General features: G+C 35.3%; 1 protein-coding gene across 1 annotated transcript in view; it reads left to right on the top strand.

Annotated features, from left to right (window-relative positions):
* Positions 1-4,105: 4,105 nt before the first annotated feature.
* Positions 4,106-17,689, top strand: part of LOC110105042 (nascent polypeptide-associated complex subunit alpha-like protein 1) — a 19,803-nt gene continuing 6,219 nt past the window's right edge. Inside the window, exons 1-2 of the mRNA XM_020834396.2 lie at positions 4,106-4,297; positions 6,440-6,521. Coding sequence (XP_020690055.1) covers positions 4,238-4,297; positions 6,440-6,521 — 142 coding nt within the window. The 5' untranslated portion in view covers positions 4,106-4,237. The remainder of the gene's footprint in view (positions 4,298-6,439; positions 6,522-17,689) is intronic.

The following is a 17,689-nucleotide window of genomic DNA, read 5'->3' as shown; positions in this document are numbered from 1 at the left end:
AAATATTAATTAGATATCCAAATGATCTTCAAATTAGATATACTTATACTCAAATCGAGCGGCTCAACGAGACAAATATAACGAGCTTAATATCACTCAATTTTGATATCATTTGAACACATTGATATTGAATAAATGCTTCGTGATCAAGAGAATTCATATGGATTGTACGGTGTAGTGTTTTGAATTTTTGTTCAAATTATCAAAATTTTCTTCACAAAGAGCTTATTTCATATGAAGACGAGATAAAATTAGAGAAAGTTTTCTTGTATTTTTCAGTTTTCATCATCAATGACCACCACCAACTATTGCCGTTGAAAACCACCATGGCTACCATCTCCAAAATACGCTTGTTTAATCCTCTCTTCAACAATAAAGAAAGAAAGAAGGTTTTTTCTCTTTTCGTGTTTTTCCACATAAATTTTTTTGATCTTATTACTTTCATCTCTGCATGTTGAATTTTTGGGCAATGCTAGAATGTAAAATATATTTTCTACCGACTCAAATTTTCTTGCATGTATCTACCGATTCAAATTTTCTTGCATGTAATTATTATTATTTATATAATTAGTGGATATTACTTTACATGATATTATGGCAATTCATATATTGAATAGTTATATGCATATTAGTAAGAGTAACATTTATATTTATGTTCTAGATCAATCATATATCGCTATAAATATCTTTATCAACATTTCCATCTTGTGGCACTTATTGCAACTTTCTTAGAAATTGGTTATAGGCTTATTGCTTATGTGATTGATTAGATTTGTTACATATGTACTTGCTTGATCACATCACAAACATATAGCTTATCTTTATTGCATTTTGTGGCACATTATATCTCTCATATTCATCATGTGAGATTGGATTGATTAAATTACAAGAAGAATTCTAAAGTACAAAAAGTTATGCTTGTAATTAGCCCCTTTTTAGTGTATCTTGAACAAACAATCAGTATTAGAGCGTATTAGAGCCCTGACTCTGTAGTTGATTTAAAATCCTATAATTTAGATCCTAATGACTCACACTTCAAAACTTTCTTTTTATTACTTTTCATATAATCTTAATAAAGTGTTGAAGACAAATGAATGTGTTAATTTTACTGTCAATTAATCATTTTAAGTTTTTTTTTTTTTTATGTTTATAGATTTGTTTAAATAGTAAAAAAGATAAAAAAATTCTACATATTCTCACCATTATGTATGAAGATAATTCAGGGTGTCAATTTCGGATCACAGGTTGAATTCGGGTTGAATTCAGAACTGACAAGACACTATTTGGGTCAACCCAAACCCGACCTGTTTTAGAAAACGGGTTAGGTTTTCAGACTCGAACACGACCCGACACCAATGCCCCGGGGTTGACCCAAAATTGCTATTTTTGGGTAAAAAAAGGGGCAATCTCCCATTTTCGGGTAAAAAGGGTAAAAAACGGGACATTCTGAGGTTTCTAGGTCAAAAATGGGTTTTTGTGTCAAAAACAAGTCAATTTCGGATTTTTGGGTAAGCCCGAATTGAACTAATTTTTTAAACGGGTCGATTTGTTCAACCCAAATCCGAACCGTTTAAGATTCGGGTTGACCCTAACCCGAAATTTTTGGTTCAGGTTGGAATCATAGAATATTTTTTATTTTTAAATATATAAATTAAAATGTGATGTTAAATGCATATTTATATCCCATATTTTCAATAATAAACATATCTTGTGTTTGTATTATATTGTGTTATATATATATATATATATTTGTTGTGTCATTGAGTATTCGCGGCGGTAGAGAAATATAAAGTTTAGCGTCTCAGCATTGTACGAAGATCCAACACGCATACATATAAAAAAAGAGGGTGCAACATTGATAGGAGACAACAATATTTTGACGTGGATAATCCCTGAAAAGGGGAGAAAATCACGGGGCCCAACCCAAATTGAATAAATCCACTATTATTTGCAGTCGATTACAATTGAGGCCCTTATTTAGATATAAGGCATTGGCTTGATGTACATTATATGAAGTACATTACATGGTGTGAATATAAAGAGTCACTGTTGACATATTCGCTTAGTCGTAAGTGCCATAGTTGGTGAGCGACAGAGTTTGAAAGGACTATAGTCGATGGGCGATGTAAGTCGGAAGAACCGTAGTCGGCGGTTGATGTATGTCATAAGGACCGTTGTCTAGCAACGGAGGTCGAAAGGATCATAGTTGGTGGGTGATGTAAGTTAGAAGGACCATAGTCGGCGAGCGACGGAAGTCATAAAGACCTTTTTCTGACAATGGAGATTGAAAGAACAACGTCAGGTAGAAGTACAGCGTCGGATAGAAGTCCGACGAATGCCCGACAACAGGCAGAAGTCTTACGTCGGGTAGAAGCCCGACATAATTTCGATGATGGGCGAAAGCCCAGCGTTAGGTAGGAATCCGGCGACGAGCGGAGGTCCGGCATCATGCATGAATATGATGACGGACGAAAGTCTACCAATGGGTACGAATCCGATGACGGCAGGAAGTTCAGTGTCGGATAGGAATTCGATGACGGGCGCAAGTCCGAGGTTGGGTAGAAGTTTGTTGATGGACAGAAGTCTGGCGTAGGATAGAAGTCCAGCGTCGGGTTGAAGTCCGACGAGAATCGGGGGCCGGGCAAAACTTCGGCATTAGATGGCATTCGGGCAAAACTCCGGCGTCGGTATGTTGCTTGGTGGGAGTCCGGCAGTGGCCTAGGAAGAATCTGGTGACAAGAGAGCTCTATTTCTTATCTTCCTTTTCTTCCTTCTATTTCGTACTTAATTCCAGCGTCAGTTGGTGATCAGGTAGAAGTTCAACATCGGTTGGCTACCTGGTGGAAGTCTGACGGTGGTCGAGGAGGACTCTCTTCATTCTCTTCCTTGCTTTCTTCTCTTCTCTTCTTGTTTGGGCCTCCTTCCCCCCTGGGATCCCCTTTCTATGAAGAATGATTGGTCCATTTATAGTTTTTTTTGGTAATGTCAGTAAATAGAAGGAAGATTAGAGATAAATTGAGAGTGGTTTGAATGGACGACCGATGTTGAATCTCTCAATCGTGGATCGTTCTTTGGGCTTTTCAATGTCTTAATGATAGTAGAATTTGACGATCTTGGGCTCGTTGGATTTGTCTCGTCGAGCCGCTTGATTCGACTATAAGCATTTCACATTTCAAAACCATTTGGTAATCCAAATTATGGCTTGAACCTTTCAAAGATGTTTTGAGTTTTTGATTTGGACACATTTGTGTTCGGATTGAGTCAAATTTGGTGTCGTTGGGTTCGTATTTTCTATGCGTTCATTTCGACTGTAAGTTTGCTGAAATCGGAGTTGAGATGGTCCCAAATTTAATTTTTGAACTTTCCAATTGATTTTGCTTTGAGATTCGTGCCCGTTCAAAATAATTTTTTGTTGATATAACATATATATATTATTGTATTTTATATTTTACTAGTTTGAGTGCTAAACACTAAATAATCAGAACTTTAGAATGATAAAAACTTAAGTATTAAGCTAAAAATGCAAAAAAAAATTGGAATCTTTTTTTATATAATTATTTTGATTCCTTATTTTTTATTGCACTCATAACATAGAATTACTCTTACATGAATATGCAAATTGCTTTACAAATCCTCTAATATGCTACATATCATAAGAGAAATTATTATGTGCGGATGCAGAACACCACCCGGAGATTAACTAGAATGAACCATGTCAGTACCGCGGCTCGGTAATGCTCAGTACCGCTCGGCACCACTCGGTATTGCTGACTCGGTCAAGATGTAGAGCTGCGTTCAGCATTCGCACAAAATAATTCCTCATATCATAGAGAAGATGCACATATAAAATAATGTTTTTTCAGTGACATCTCTTATATAATTTAAAAATTAAACATGGGAAAACAAAACAAATATACTATAAGAATGATATATGTTAAATTTAATACAACATATATTTAATAATTAAATAAGTAAATAAATATTTTAAAACCAAATAAAAAAATTGGAATAAAGGCCGCACTGCCGCAGGGCAAGAAAGGGGGTGATATGCAATAAAACAGGTAGATCTGCAATTTAGTTAGACGAATGGTGCCAACTAGGCAAGAAAATAGGAATCAATCGCCAGGGCACAATGAGCCATTTATCTCTTCTTTGTGTGTAGGATTGTCATCTCGCTCGGACTTAGGGTTTCTTAAGATTTTTTTTGGCTTCGAAACAGTAGCGCCGACGCGTCGCCATGAGTGCCCAGACCCCCGAGGAGCTCCTCGCCGCTCAGCTCGAGCAACAAAAAATCAACGTAGGGTTACCTTATCCTTTGTTCTATCCAATTCAATGCAAAATCGTTCTTTGTTTATACTATTATCCATCGGTTATTTTGTTTCCTAATTTCGATCTATCTTCTCTTTGATTTGTGCACATGGGTTTTAGGTATTATTTAGGTTCATACAGAGATAAGTCTCCCAATTATGTTTGCCCTCTAAATAACGTCGCTTGCTACTCTTGAGATGCTCCGGTTTTTTATAGCTTTATATGTTAAGGTTTCAAGATTACTGAATCGTTGTTGAAGCCTTGTATTTTTCTAAACAAGGGTCTAGGAGCGACAGGAGAAACTGAGCTTGTTAAATACTGACATAACAACTAAGTGGCAAGGTGGCAGTCGTGCCCTGGCCATGATTGCTTTTGAAAATTCAACTTGAGGCTTCTGTATGTCTGGATAAATTAGATGACTTTGTCCTAAGTAGATTTTTTTTTTGTCGCTTTTTGCTCCACTATGAATCTAATTTTCATTAGGATGATGTATTTATTGCTTTACAAACTGCTGTAGAAGGGCTGCTTGGTTTGATGTTAAATAAGGATTAGATGTGAACTAGGCGTTTAATCCACAAATTAGTTTATTTTCTCTGTTTAGCAGTCTAGATTTGGTGATCTATGATTTGCTCCCAATCCAGCCTTCTCCTGAACCAGATTTAACTCCATTATGGAACTTCTAGGATTAACTTTATCCCTATTTAAACTGAACAGAAAATCTTATGCATGCTAAACATGGTTTTGATTATTTCTGCTATATTTCTTCAACATTGTTTAATTATTTAGGATTAGAAATTTGCCTAGTGATCTGATATCAAATCAAACAAAAGTATCTATGAAATATTTGAGATTTTTTTTAAGATACACTTCTTTCTATCCATTTTTGGATGGAAAGTATTTTTAAAATTCAGTCTAAATTCAGTGACATCGGATGTATTAAATTAACTTATTAATTGTTGAGAAGAGCTCAAAGAACCAAAGCATTGGTAGAAAGCTAAACAACACAATAACTCCGTATTTATTTATTTATTTATTGTCATTCTCATTATTCCTTGAATTCAACCTATATGAGAGGAAGTTTCTGAATGTCAATTTCATCAGTTCTTGAATCTATAATATTTAAATAGAACATTTATGCAGAAAGAACATTTTTAGTCATTGAACTTATTTTTTGTGGTATGCATGGGTTTTAATGGCTTCTGTATAAGCCTCTTTTAACTATTTTTGATAAGCTACTCAAAGGAATCATCAAATAAAATTAATTCAATGAGATGCTCACTCCTATTATAAAATTAAAACATGAGATTTTATAAAAAATTGATAATATTCTTTCTTTTTTTGGATTGTTTTTTGAGTTTGTTCCTTTGATGTATATTTCAAGTTAGACCAGGTCTTATTGGAAATACCAATTGTGAATGGATAACATTCTATTCTATTTTATGTTCTTCAATTTCTTATGGTTATTTCAGTCCTTATGGCTTATTTAATTTCTTAAATTATGAGGCCTTCACTTTAAAGGTTATGGCATCAAATACAAGGAAAAATGGAATGGATTACATCATATTATGTTTAATTTTTAGATTGAATTTCTTAATCACTAATTTCAAAGACTGATGCAATTGTGAAGTTGCATCCATTGTGGTTTTGAGGTCCTGGAGGTTGACTGATGCTACTAACCACATTGCAATACTGGGTAAGGCTGCATTGACCAACCCTTCACAAACATGTATTGTTGGGAAGCCTTGTTTACTGTGTATGCTATTTTTTGCCATCTTTAGTATCTGGAGTTCACTTTTTAAAGATCATAACATGCCTCAAGGAATTCAGTATATGCACAGATCCCAACTAAGTTAGTGTATATAATCATCCCAAGAAATTCAATGCTTATACTGGCTTTTTATATGAGTTGTAACCAGAATACTAGCTGAAGTAGTTTTAAATGATTTATTTTAAAATGGTTCATCCAAACTTTTCTGTGATCTTGTTCTTAAATTTAAGTGTATCAAACTACATTTAAATTAAATATTACATGGTTTGCATTTGGTATCCTTCATTGGGTATTGTTTGCTCCTTTTTGCTCTGCTGCCTTGCAAATTTGCTAATGTAAATTCCTAAATGCTTGCATCTATAGCTTGATGAGCCTGTTGTTGAGGATGATGATGATGAAGATGATGATGAGGACGATGATGATAAAGATGATGATGATGTGGAAGGTAAATGTAGAATCCTTTTACTATAAGGCATTATTAAAAAAAATGCTTGTTAACTAATATGTTTGAGCTTTCTTGATAAATATTCAATCTCTTAGTGATAGCTACTCCTTGCAAACTAAACTAGTGTGAATTTTATAATTTTACATTTCATGCCATTCCTTCAAATATTCATGTGAATTCTTGATTTCTTGTTCAATGGTGGAGAATTGTGCCAATGGTTGTATGATCTTTGTTTTCTATTTATTCTAGTTTTGATCAATTTGCACATTGTAAAAACTGAGAGCATAAACCCTACTTATTCTTATCATTTACATGTAATATTTATGACCAACTTGAAAATTTTGCATCTTTAGTGAAACTGAATATTGGCTTGTAAGCTCCATTCTCTTTTCAACAGTGAATAGCAATTTTTTTTTTCACTTTGAACTCATGTTCCCTTTCATAATAAGCAAGGAGTGATATTATTTTCATATTTAAATATTAGTGATTGATTCTCTTAGCTAAACCATCAAAGAACCAGCTAGATCTTAAATAACATGCTCTTTGAATTAGGGGTGTCAATATTTGACAAGACTTGGACTCGAACCCGACATAAAACGGTTCAGGTTCGGGTTGACCCGATTTGTGCTGGGTCATTTCCAGGTTCGACCCGAACCCGACCCGTGACCCGAAATTTACACCCCTACTTTGAATCTTAAAAATTATTATGTTTGCTTTGTAAAGCTAGAACCTTGTCAAGATTGCGGGCATGAATTTCTAAGATATCTTCATGTTTGCATTCCCTCAAAGCCATTTTCTATGCAGAAATCATGCATCACATTTTTCTTTAATATGAACCTTTGGGAAGTGGTTTTGACAATCATTCTAATGTTAGCAACAATCAAGTTGACTCTATGATTCTATTCATCCTAAATATTGGAACAAATTATTATTTTATAAACCTAAGCCTATTATTACCCATCATGGACCTTTGCATTGAAGTAAATAAAAGCTTTAACCCAATGTTTTGAAAGGCATTGTTAGGGCATACACTATAGAGTGGGGCATAACAAAAGTCCCCCATGGTAGATGGGGTAGGCTTTTGACTTGTGGAGCATACGCTCAACAAGTTGAGTTTTGCTCTGGGCGCATTTAGTTGGTGCGCACATGCTCTATGACAAAAATTGATAAATTAATTTAGAAGTTATTAAATAATCAAACATTAGTTCAATATAATATAGCATTCCCAATAATTAAGAGTTCAAATTAAAGAAATATGTTCCCTAATCAAACATTGATTAGAGAAGAGGATTTGGAAGCTTAGGAGCTTGAGGAATGAATAGAAGTTGTATGGTTTCATTTTGACACCAAAATTGGTTTGAATTTATATGTTTGTGTCGATTGGACTTTGGAGTATGAATATGATTATGAATCCTATTACTATAAAATATGGCACTTATTTGATTTCATTTTTTCTTGTATTTTGTTTCATTTTTTTAATTTATGAAATTAAAAAAAAAATAATGAGGCTCAAGTCATTCCTTGTCCTACCTTTTTACCCTCTAAAACATTGTTTTAACCTAACTTTACCTTTGGAGCTTGAGGAGTGCATAGAAGTTATCTTGTTTCATTTTGACATCAAATTTGGTTTGAATTTATTTGTTTGTGTTGATTGGATTTTGTAGTATGAATATGAATCATATTATTATAGACTATGGTACTTATTTTATTTTATATATTTTTGTATTTGTTTGATGTTATTAATTTATGAAATTAAAGAAAATTAATGCGGCTCAAGTCATTCCTTGTCCTATCTTTTTACCCCTCTAGAACATTGTTTTAACCTAACTTTTTGCAGATATGCACTTTAAATTGATAGTGAATCTCAATATTTTCTTCTAAAATACATAATATTCTTTTGTCCTATTGTTGGTCTAATGTTGGAACCTATAAGATGAGATTGCTTATTTTGCCCCATCTTTCTACCAATCTTCTTGTTATGAGCATGACATTTAGGATTGTTGATTGAACATTCGAAAGTTTGCTTTCAATCCTGTGAATTATGCTTGGAATATAACAAAAAATTTTATTTTTGTAGCACATCTTCTTTCTTGTTGCTTTAACAAGAATACGTTGTATTGTAGTATCTTTGTTGTCGATATGTTAAATTTTCTCATAATAGGTCTACATCACTCCAAATTATTTTTATTAAAATAAATAAATTAGGTATTATTGCATGACACCCAAAAAAAAGGATGATTTTGAATTTGCATACTTTTTTTTGATATGGCAGTTGTTATATAGCATATTTAGATATTTTGTGGGAGGAATTGATTCCGAAGAGGAAAAAAAAAAATCTTTTTTATTTCACGATTAACCATCATTAATTACAACCTAAGACCTACAATTTAATATTAGTACCACTAACTTTTTTTGGACATTGTAATATTACTAACATTAAAATATTGACCAACAAGCATCAAATGATTAATGACTATTTTAACCCTAACATTTAATAATGAATAATAATAATAAACACCGTAAAAGAACTAACTACCTGACTTATTCTGACTATACTATGCATATAAGAAAATATTGATAATTGGAAGTTGGCATCTTGCACTACATCAATTCCTCTCGATTACAACAAGCTATACTATAAAGAGTTGAAATGTTGTTGAAGGCTTGAAGCTTCATAGACCTTTGATTGTATTGATGAGTAAATATATTTTGTGATAAATGCATTCTGAAGAAGAGTAACAAATAACAAATCCATTCTATTTGGAGGGGTGAAGAAAAGAAAATGTTGGTTATGTGTGGAATTTGATTGTATTGATCAATCGGGTTGTATTGTTTACTCATACCTCAATTTCGTCAGTTGAGCTTGCTGAGGGGTTCAGGGGGCCTCCCCCTGCTTGGGTTCGGGGGCCTTGCTCTCTTTCCGTACAGCCATGCAACGTTGTGGCATTGTAGTCTCTGGTTGGAGACAAAGAGCAAAGCGTTGTAGGCTGCAGTGCCATGACGCTGCAAGTCAGGCTTGAGACAGAGTGGAGCGCCGTAGTGTTCCAAACATTGGCGCCATGGTATTGTGAGTCGGGCTAGGCAGTTTTTTTTTATCGTTTTTCATGCTTAACTTGAAGGGTTGCGTTCTTTTGTATATTTAAGTTCGTCTTTTTGTCTATTCTATGAAGTGAATGGAAAAGTGAAGTCAAGAGAGACAAGGAGAGTGTGTGAGAGAGAAAAAGATTTGTGTAATTTCTCCCAATTTTCATAGTGAATATCTTGGTGTATTGTGGCTTCGTAGTTTTTTCCTGATTTTAGATTTTTCCATGTTAAATCCTCGTGTTCATTTCCGTTGTTTTCTTTTGTTGTTTGTTTTGTTGCGTGATTTACTTTTCCAACAGAAAACTCCATATAAATGGAAGGGTAACAATAATCTCATCAATAACAATATTAATTGAAGACAGATCATCAATCTTCAAAAAGATTATCATTAGATTTTGAAAGATAGCTTTGACAAATTGGGGATTTTCATGTATGGTGATGGATTGGTTTGGTGTCTTATTTTTTAATGAGAAGTTGATTTTTTTTTGTTCATTTGGTCTCATAGTTGGGCTAGGTTGGCTTATTTGGGTTATGCTTGGTTGAGCTATTTTAGGTCAATTAGGTTGAGAACCTTGTGTCAATCTTTGGTTTGAAAAATATTTGGAACTAGGTGGAGGTGCCAAATGACAAATCCATTTGAAGTGGATATGTTGAATGAAAATCCTGAAGAAGCTAGGAAGCGGAGAATGACCTCAACAACAATAATATTGATTAAATACTTATCGTTTATCCTCAGGAACGCTATCATTAGTTTTGGAAAGATAACTTTGAAAAATTGAAGGTTTTATGCACTGTGATAGATTGGTTTGATGCTTCTATTTTCTAGGAAGAAGTTTTTTTTTTCTATTAGGGTTCATGGTTGGGCCATGCTGGCTGTTTGAGTTGGGTCAATCAATTAATTAATGAGCTGGGTGTCAAGCTTGGATAACCTAACTAGGTTTGATTGGGTTAAGGTAGTGGAGAAACTCGTGGAGGAAAAAAAGTTGGAGATTAGGATGTAAGTTTGAATTCAAGTTCTTGAAATTCAAATTCAATTTTCAATTTGAATCAACTGATAAGTTTGGAGACTTTGGTGGAAGATATTATGGAGGGGAATGAGGGATATGATTGAGTGAATTGTGGTTGATATTGTTGAGGATGTTGGTAGAGTTATTGCTTAAAAGAAAGGGTAAGCAATGATTGGAAAGTTGCAATCAAATATCAAATTTGATTTGAATTTGAAATCTAAAAAGTTCAATCTTTTTTTTAAAGAATTTCTAAAACTTATTTATTTTAAATTTGAAATTATTGAAAACTTTGAATTATCAACTTTTCCCCTTTTCTTTTCATTTTTGGAGAGTTTGTTGCAATCACTTAATATTGGTGGAAGGGTGTTTTAGCTATCGGAGGTGGTGTCAGACTTATTTAGATACAACGATGATGATAAATATAAAAAAAGGTAAAATTATTTAAAACATAAGCATTCAGGGCTCGATTGTTGTTTGTATTTGGAATGTATGCATTTTAGTAAATGCAATATATTCTGATTATTTTAGTTGCTTTATTTAATATAGTAAAAATTTGAGGAAACTGTTTGACCTGTTTAGTTGGATGTAGAATTTTGAATTATGAAAGGAAAATATAATAACAGTTCTAGAACAAAAATGCACAACTTGTAACCAAACTTTAGCATATCTAAAGTGAAATACACATCTTTGTAACGAATTTAATTAAGGTATACAACCTATCTGTTTAGTTGGAATTTTTATTGCGTCCTCCCACCTGACGTAGAGATACGTCCTCCCACCGCTAAAAAACTCAATTTTTGCTCGGTATTGCTAGCTAAAACTAGGTATTTTTTTATATTATTTGTTTTCTATTAAAAAACTCGGTATAGTTCGGTATTGCTCGGTATAACTCGGTATTGGTCTTCACATGATGATATTCTTCGTTAATACCAAATAATAGCTAGCAATACCGAGCAAAAACCCAGTTTTTTAGTAGTGGGAGGACGTATCTCTACGTCAGGTGGGAGGACACAATAAAAATTGACCTGTGCAGGATATGGAAATAAAAATTACATCAAGAATGCTGGAAATAATACTTTAATCCATGAAATATATTTTAATTATTTTTATATATTTTTTCAATTTTTTTATATATTTTTAAATCTGAGAAAGAAAATACGAAGGCGTTAAAATGCTAGATATGACAGGTAATTCATGTTTGTTTTACATGCTTCCTTGCGATAAAAAAGGTTCTAACATGGGGATTTTGAAAATAATCCATTGTTCATTTGTTCCTTAAAATTGTCTTTTGCTATAGTTTTAAATTGGTAAATTGTTGGGAGCACATCCCGAGAAGAGGAGATGAATGGAAATCAATCTTGAGGAAGAAATCATGAAGAGTTCAATTTCATGTATAGAGAGAGATGAATGGGATAAACATCTATATACGATGAAGGGGAAAAACATCTGTAACACGTCCAAAAAATGATTTAATTGTAGAAGTGATAGGAATTGGTTGTAGAATTTGTGAAAATCTAACACTGAAATCTGATTTCAGCAAACCAGAAATTGAAAAACCAAAGAGAACTCACTAGGACACTTTTTTTAATTCAAAATAGTTATGAAAGAAGGACAAGATACAATTGGATTTTTAATTGGAGAGGAAGATCTGACTCTCCCAAATCCAAGTCCCCGGCTAGAGCCCAATCAACCTAAGAACAATCAAAATTCAACAAACAAGACACAATAATCGTGAAATCACTCTATTGTTAGCTTTAAATAGGCTCTCCTAATTCCCTCCCAAATAAGCCATCTTTCCCTAGATAGTTCCCTCCATATTTGAATTCAAATCATATATTGCCTTGAATAATTCTCTCAATTATAATTAAAACTTTCCTAAATAATTTTCCCTTGATTCATCATCTCTTTCTCTAAATAAATCCCTCTTAGATTTTAAATTCAAATTAGATCTTTTGCCATAAATAATTACCTCCCAATTGTAATTAAAACTTTCCTAAACAATTCTCCTTTGATTAAGAACCTTCATAAACAGTTCTCTCTTGATTAGGAAACTTTCTAATTTCCTCCCAATTAAATTGACCGGTACACTAATACCCCCCTCCTAAAATGCTACCTTGTCCTCAAGATGGAACGAAGGAAATTACTACTGAAGCACTTGACTGAAAAATGGACTATCATTGGGTCCATCTCCTCGATTAATCTCTCAATCTTTTTGTTCTGGATTTGGGGATGACGGTACAGACGAACACTGATAGGCGAGACTTTTTCCTTCAAGATGATAGCATGCCCGCATTCCTTAAGAGGAGACAACCCTTGAACTAGTTGGAACACCCCTCGATACTACTGTAGGGATGGTTGAGCCATGTCTGGTGCTTCTACCTTCTCCCCATCTTTTTCTCTTTTCAAACTTTGTAACTTCACAAAAAAATCAACTCCTTCACCCTTTCCCCTAAGTTTTACGCTGGCTGTCGACTACCTAACGCACACTTGTCACTGATTTCAAACTTTGTAGCTTCACAAAAAAATCAACTCCTTCACCCTTTCCTCTCCTTGGAAGTGGCTCCAAAGGTGACATCTCCTCTTCTTCCCCAACATTTCCACCTGATTTTCCACTCTCATTATCGGATTAGGGTTTCCTCCACTCCCTTGGTCACCGACGGCTCCCCCCGTCTCCGACAACGCCGTTTTGTTTGGAACTTGAGCATCTTCCTCATCATCTCCTCCATGATGGTAAACTTCTCATCGATCTTCTCATGGATGGCTGAAAATTGTTTTTTGAAATCTGAAATCTGAAATCTTTTCTACAAAATCAAATTTCAATTGTCCAATCTCCCATTCCAACACTTGTACCTTTCTTCCCATCATAGCTACCCGAATTTAGGCTCCAAATAGTTAAAATAAACTGTAAAAAAAAACAGTGAATATGATCTTCCAATAGCAAAAATCAGTAAGATGAAGGAAACAATCACAACAAAAATCAGTGAGGAAGACTTATATTTCAGCCCAGTACACGGCTCTAAAACCAATTTGATAGGAAGTGGATGTAGATATTGAGAAAATTAGGAAGATGAATAACACACGAACTTTTTATTGAAAGATATATGAAAGAGAAAACAATATACAATTGGATCTTCAATTGGAGAGGAAGATTTGGCTCTCTCAAATCTCTAGCCAGCGGATAGAGCCCTCATAACCAAAGAAATGCTAATTTTAGCTTATTCATAACATAATCCTGAAATCACTCTAGGCTACCCTAGGCTTAAATAGGCTCCCCTAATTTCCTCCCAAATCAATTCCATTTCCCTAATTAATTTCCTCTCATATTTAAATTCAAATCATATCGCTTGCCCTAAATAATTCACTCCCAATTATAATTAAAATTTTCCTAAACAATTCTTCATTGATTTAGAACCTTTCTAAACTTCTCCCTCTTGATTTTCCTAATTTGCCCCCAATAAAATCGACCAGCCAATCAATACTCCCCTCCTAAAGTGCCACCTTGTTCTCAAGGTAGAATGATGAAAACTGTCTAGTCCTGGGCGATCATATCCAAGTAATTTTGATAAACACCTCTGATGCTCCTTAGTCACCATCCTTTACTCAAGCAGAAACTTCAGACTGCTCTGATCTGTCCTGATAATAAAGTGTCGCCCCAATAAATAAGGTCGCCACTTTTGGATGGCTAAGATAATTGTCATTAACTCACGCTTATATACAGACTTGAGCCTCTTCCTACTAGTCCTGGGCGATCATATCCAAGTAATTTGGATAACCACCTCTGATGCTCTTTAGTCACCATCCTTTACTCAAGAAGAAACTTCAGACTGCTCTGATCTGTCATGATAATAAAGTGTCGCCCCAATAAATAAGGTCGCCACTTTTGGATGGCTAAGATAATTGTCATTAACTCACGCTTATATATACAGACTTGAGCCTCTTCCTAGTTGTGAGCACCTGGCTGAAATAAGTAATGGGTCGATGATCTTGGAGTATTTCCCCTAGGGCGATCCCGATGCATCTATCTCCACCAGGTACACTCGCCCATGGGCATCCACATCTTCAAATATTGGCATCTTCCACTTCCTCACCCTAGCATCTCCACTCCAACTCCCCCCCCTCCAACGGTTCCCTCGTGCATCGAGGGTAGGACTCTTACCTTTCTTCCTTTTTCCTTGCATAACTCGATCCCCACAGCTCGGCTCGACCCCCTCCATCTTCGATCACCCACTCCATTTGCCCAAAATACCTCCCATAGTGGTCAGCCACCTCACCACCTCCACCATAAAATTTTTTCATTGCTATCCCCCCATTCAAAAACCTTGATATGCCTCTTATTGGAGCCCTAAGAGGTGGTTTTTGATGAAAAACTCTTTTCGTCGAACTCTTCATGTCCGATCTTCTTTCCCTTAGATTCGACCAAGGGAATCCCGATCAAATCTTGGTTAGGGTTTGCAATCGGAATCGTCAGTGGAGATTTTGATTGCATCTCCATGAGCTTCCTCATCATCTCCTCACCCTTTCAAATCGACTATCCATTTAATTCTCCTTGGTTGAAATCCTTTGATGGTTGAAAACTTTTCCTCTGTACTGGATTTGATTTGCTCCACTTTGCCCTGCAACGCATCAACCGTCGTTGTTTCCATCTCTCCAAAATCTCACTCTGATACCAATTTGATAGGAAGTGGATGTACGTATTGAGAAAATTAGAAATAAGAACACAGGAATTTTTTGTTGAAAGATATATGAAAGAAAAAACAATATACAATTGGATCTTCAATTGGAGAGGAAGATCCGGCTCTCCCGAATTCCTAGCCGGTGGCTAGAGCCCTCACAACCTAAGAAATTCTAATTTTAGCAAACTCATAATATAATCCTTAAATCAACCTAATGTTAGCCTTAATAAGCTCCCCTAATTCTCTCCCAAATCAGCCCCCTTTTCCTAAATATTTTTCTCTCATATTTGAATTCAAATCATATATCTTGCCATAAATAATTCACTCCTAATTAAGTAATTATAATTAAAATTTTCCTAAATAATTCATTCTTGATTAACAATCTTCCTAAACAACTCCCTCTTGATTAAGAAACTTCATAATTTCATCTCTTTCAGATTGGCCAATCCATCAAGAACCTTTTGAAACAATCAAGCATCTCCAACAAAGTCATACTTTTATGCGTCTTGGAAGTAAAAATAGTAAGTAGGCAATAAAGAAAATGCAGGAATCCAAATATTATGGCTGAAATTTGATTATTTCTTCAACAAGAAAGAAAGATACAATTGATCTACTATTTTCGAGATGTAGATCATCTCTCCCATGAACTTTAGACACTAATAGGAAGCTCTCCAAAATAAAACTACATCAAAGATAAATTATCTCATGCCCCAACCTTAGACAAAACCCTCTCTTAAATAGCCCTAGCACATAATAACACAAATAAAACATTCCTAAACAATTAAAACCTTCCTAAACACAATAAACATAATTAGGAAACCTTCATAAATAGCTCCCCTTGATATCTCCTCATTCCATAATGCATGATAGCTCTCTTGGGCCCCAAAAGGCTGGCTGAACCTCCCCTTGGCTCCATTCATAATTCCACCTAGCCCCCTCTTTGCATAAGAACACCATCTCCGAAACTCCCCTCAACTGCCCCCAATAGCAACTCGAATCTCTCCCTGTACTCCATGACGGTCCCATTGTGAGTCAAGGCAAAGAATTGTTGGTGTAGGTCTCCTTTCTGAATGACTCGAAAATGTTCCAACAAGCAATCCTTAAACTCTTCCTATGAACGGATTGGATATCTAGCCTCTATCCATTTGAACTAGGTGAGGGCTTTCCCTTCCAGACATAGCCCTGCGGCTGTAAGCTTATCATCCTCTCTCAACCCATTCACCGTGAAATATCTCTCCATCTGTTACAGCCACCCATCTGCATCCTCCCCTTTAAATATCGACATCTTCAACTTCCTCACCCTAGCATTGCCACCGCCCTAATAGCTTCTTCCTCTTCCAGTGTAGCGGTTATCGTGATCCCTCTATGTTTCCCCCATGTATCAAGGGTGGGAATCCCACCTTTTTCTTCCACTCGCCCCGCCTTATATGACCTGATGCCTATGGCTCGGCTTGTTCCCCTCCTCTGGTCATCCTCTTCACTTGCCTAAAAGACCTCCCATGGTGGTTGACCATCCCCCCACCAAAAAAATAAAAAATAAAAATAAAAAACCCTATTCCGCCTCTTATCAGAGCCCTAAGAGATGGCAATTGACCCCGCTCCTCCAATGGCCTGTTCCCCTTGCCCAAAATGTCTCCTATAGTGGTCAGCCTCTCTACCATATCCCCAAAAAATTCCCTCATTGTTTTCCCCTCATCCAGAAATCCTAATCCGCCCCTTATCAGAGCCCCAAAAGGTGGGATCTTGATGAACGAAACTCTCCTCGTCAAGCTCTTCCCATCCGATCTAATTTTCGGTTAATTCTGCCAAGGGAATCTAGATCAAATCTTAGTTAGGGTTAGCCATCGGAACCATCGGTGGAGTTTTTGATTGCATCTCCAAGAGCTTCCTCATCATCTCCTCCAACTTTCCAAATCGGTTTTCCTTGGATGAAAGCCTTCCCTCCATGGTTGAAAATCTACTTTTGATGGTTGAGAACTTCTCCTCCATCCTAGGTTTGATTTTCTCCACTTCGCCTTCTAATGCATCAATGTTCTTTGCTGTTATCTCTCCCAAAGTCTTGCTCTGATACCAATTTGATGTCTTGGAAGTAAAACAGCAAGTAGGCAATAAGGAAAATGCAAGAATCTAAACATTAGGCTTGAAATTTGATTATCTATTCAACAATAAAGAAAGATACAATTGATCTACTATTTGAGAGATAGATTAACTCTCCCATGAATCCTAGACGCTGCTAGGAAGCTCTCCAAAATAAAACTATAACAAACACAAATTATCTCATGCCCTAAACCTAGACAAAACTTTCTCTTAAATAGCTCTAGCACAAAAAAAAAAAAAGCCCTAGCAGACAATAACACAAATAGAACCTTCCTAACCAACTGATGTAGGCAAAAAAAAAAAAGAA

Source organism: Dendrobium catenatum, unplaced genomic scaffold (assembly GCF_001605985.2).
Source record: "Dendrobium catenatum unplaced genomic scaffold, ASM160598v2 fragScaff_scaffold_313, whole genome shotgun sequence".
NCBI classification, from domain to species: Eukaryota; Viridiplantae; Streptophyta; class Magnoliopsida; order Asparagales; family Orchidaceae; genus Dendrobium; species Dendrobium catenatum.
This window is presented reverse-complemented; position numbering and strand designations above follow the sequence as displayed.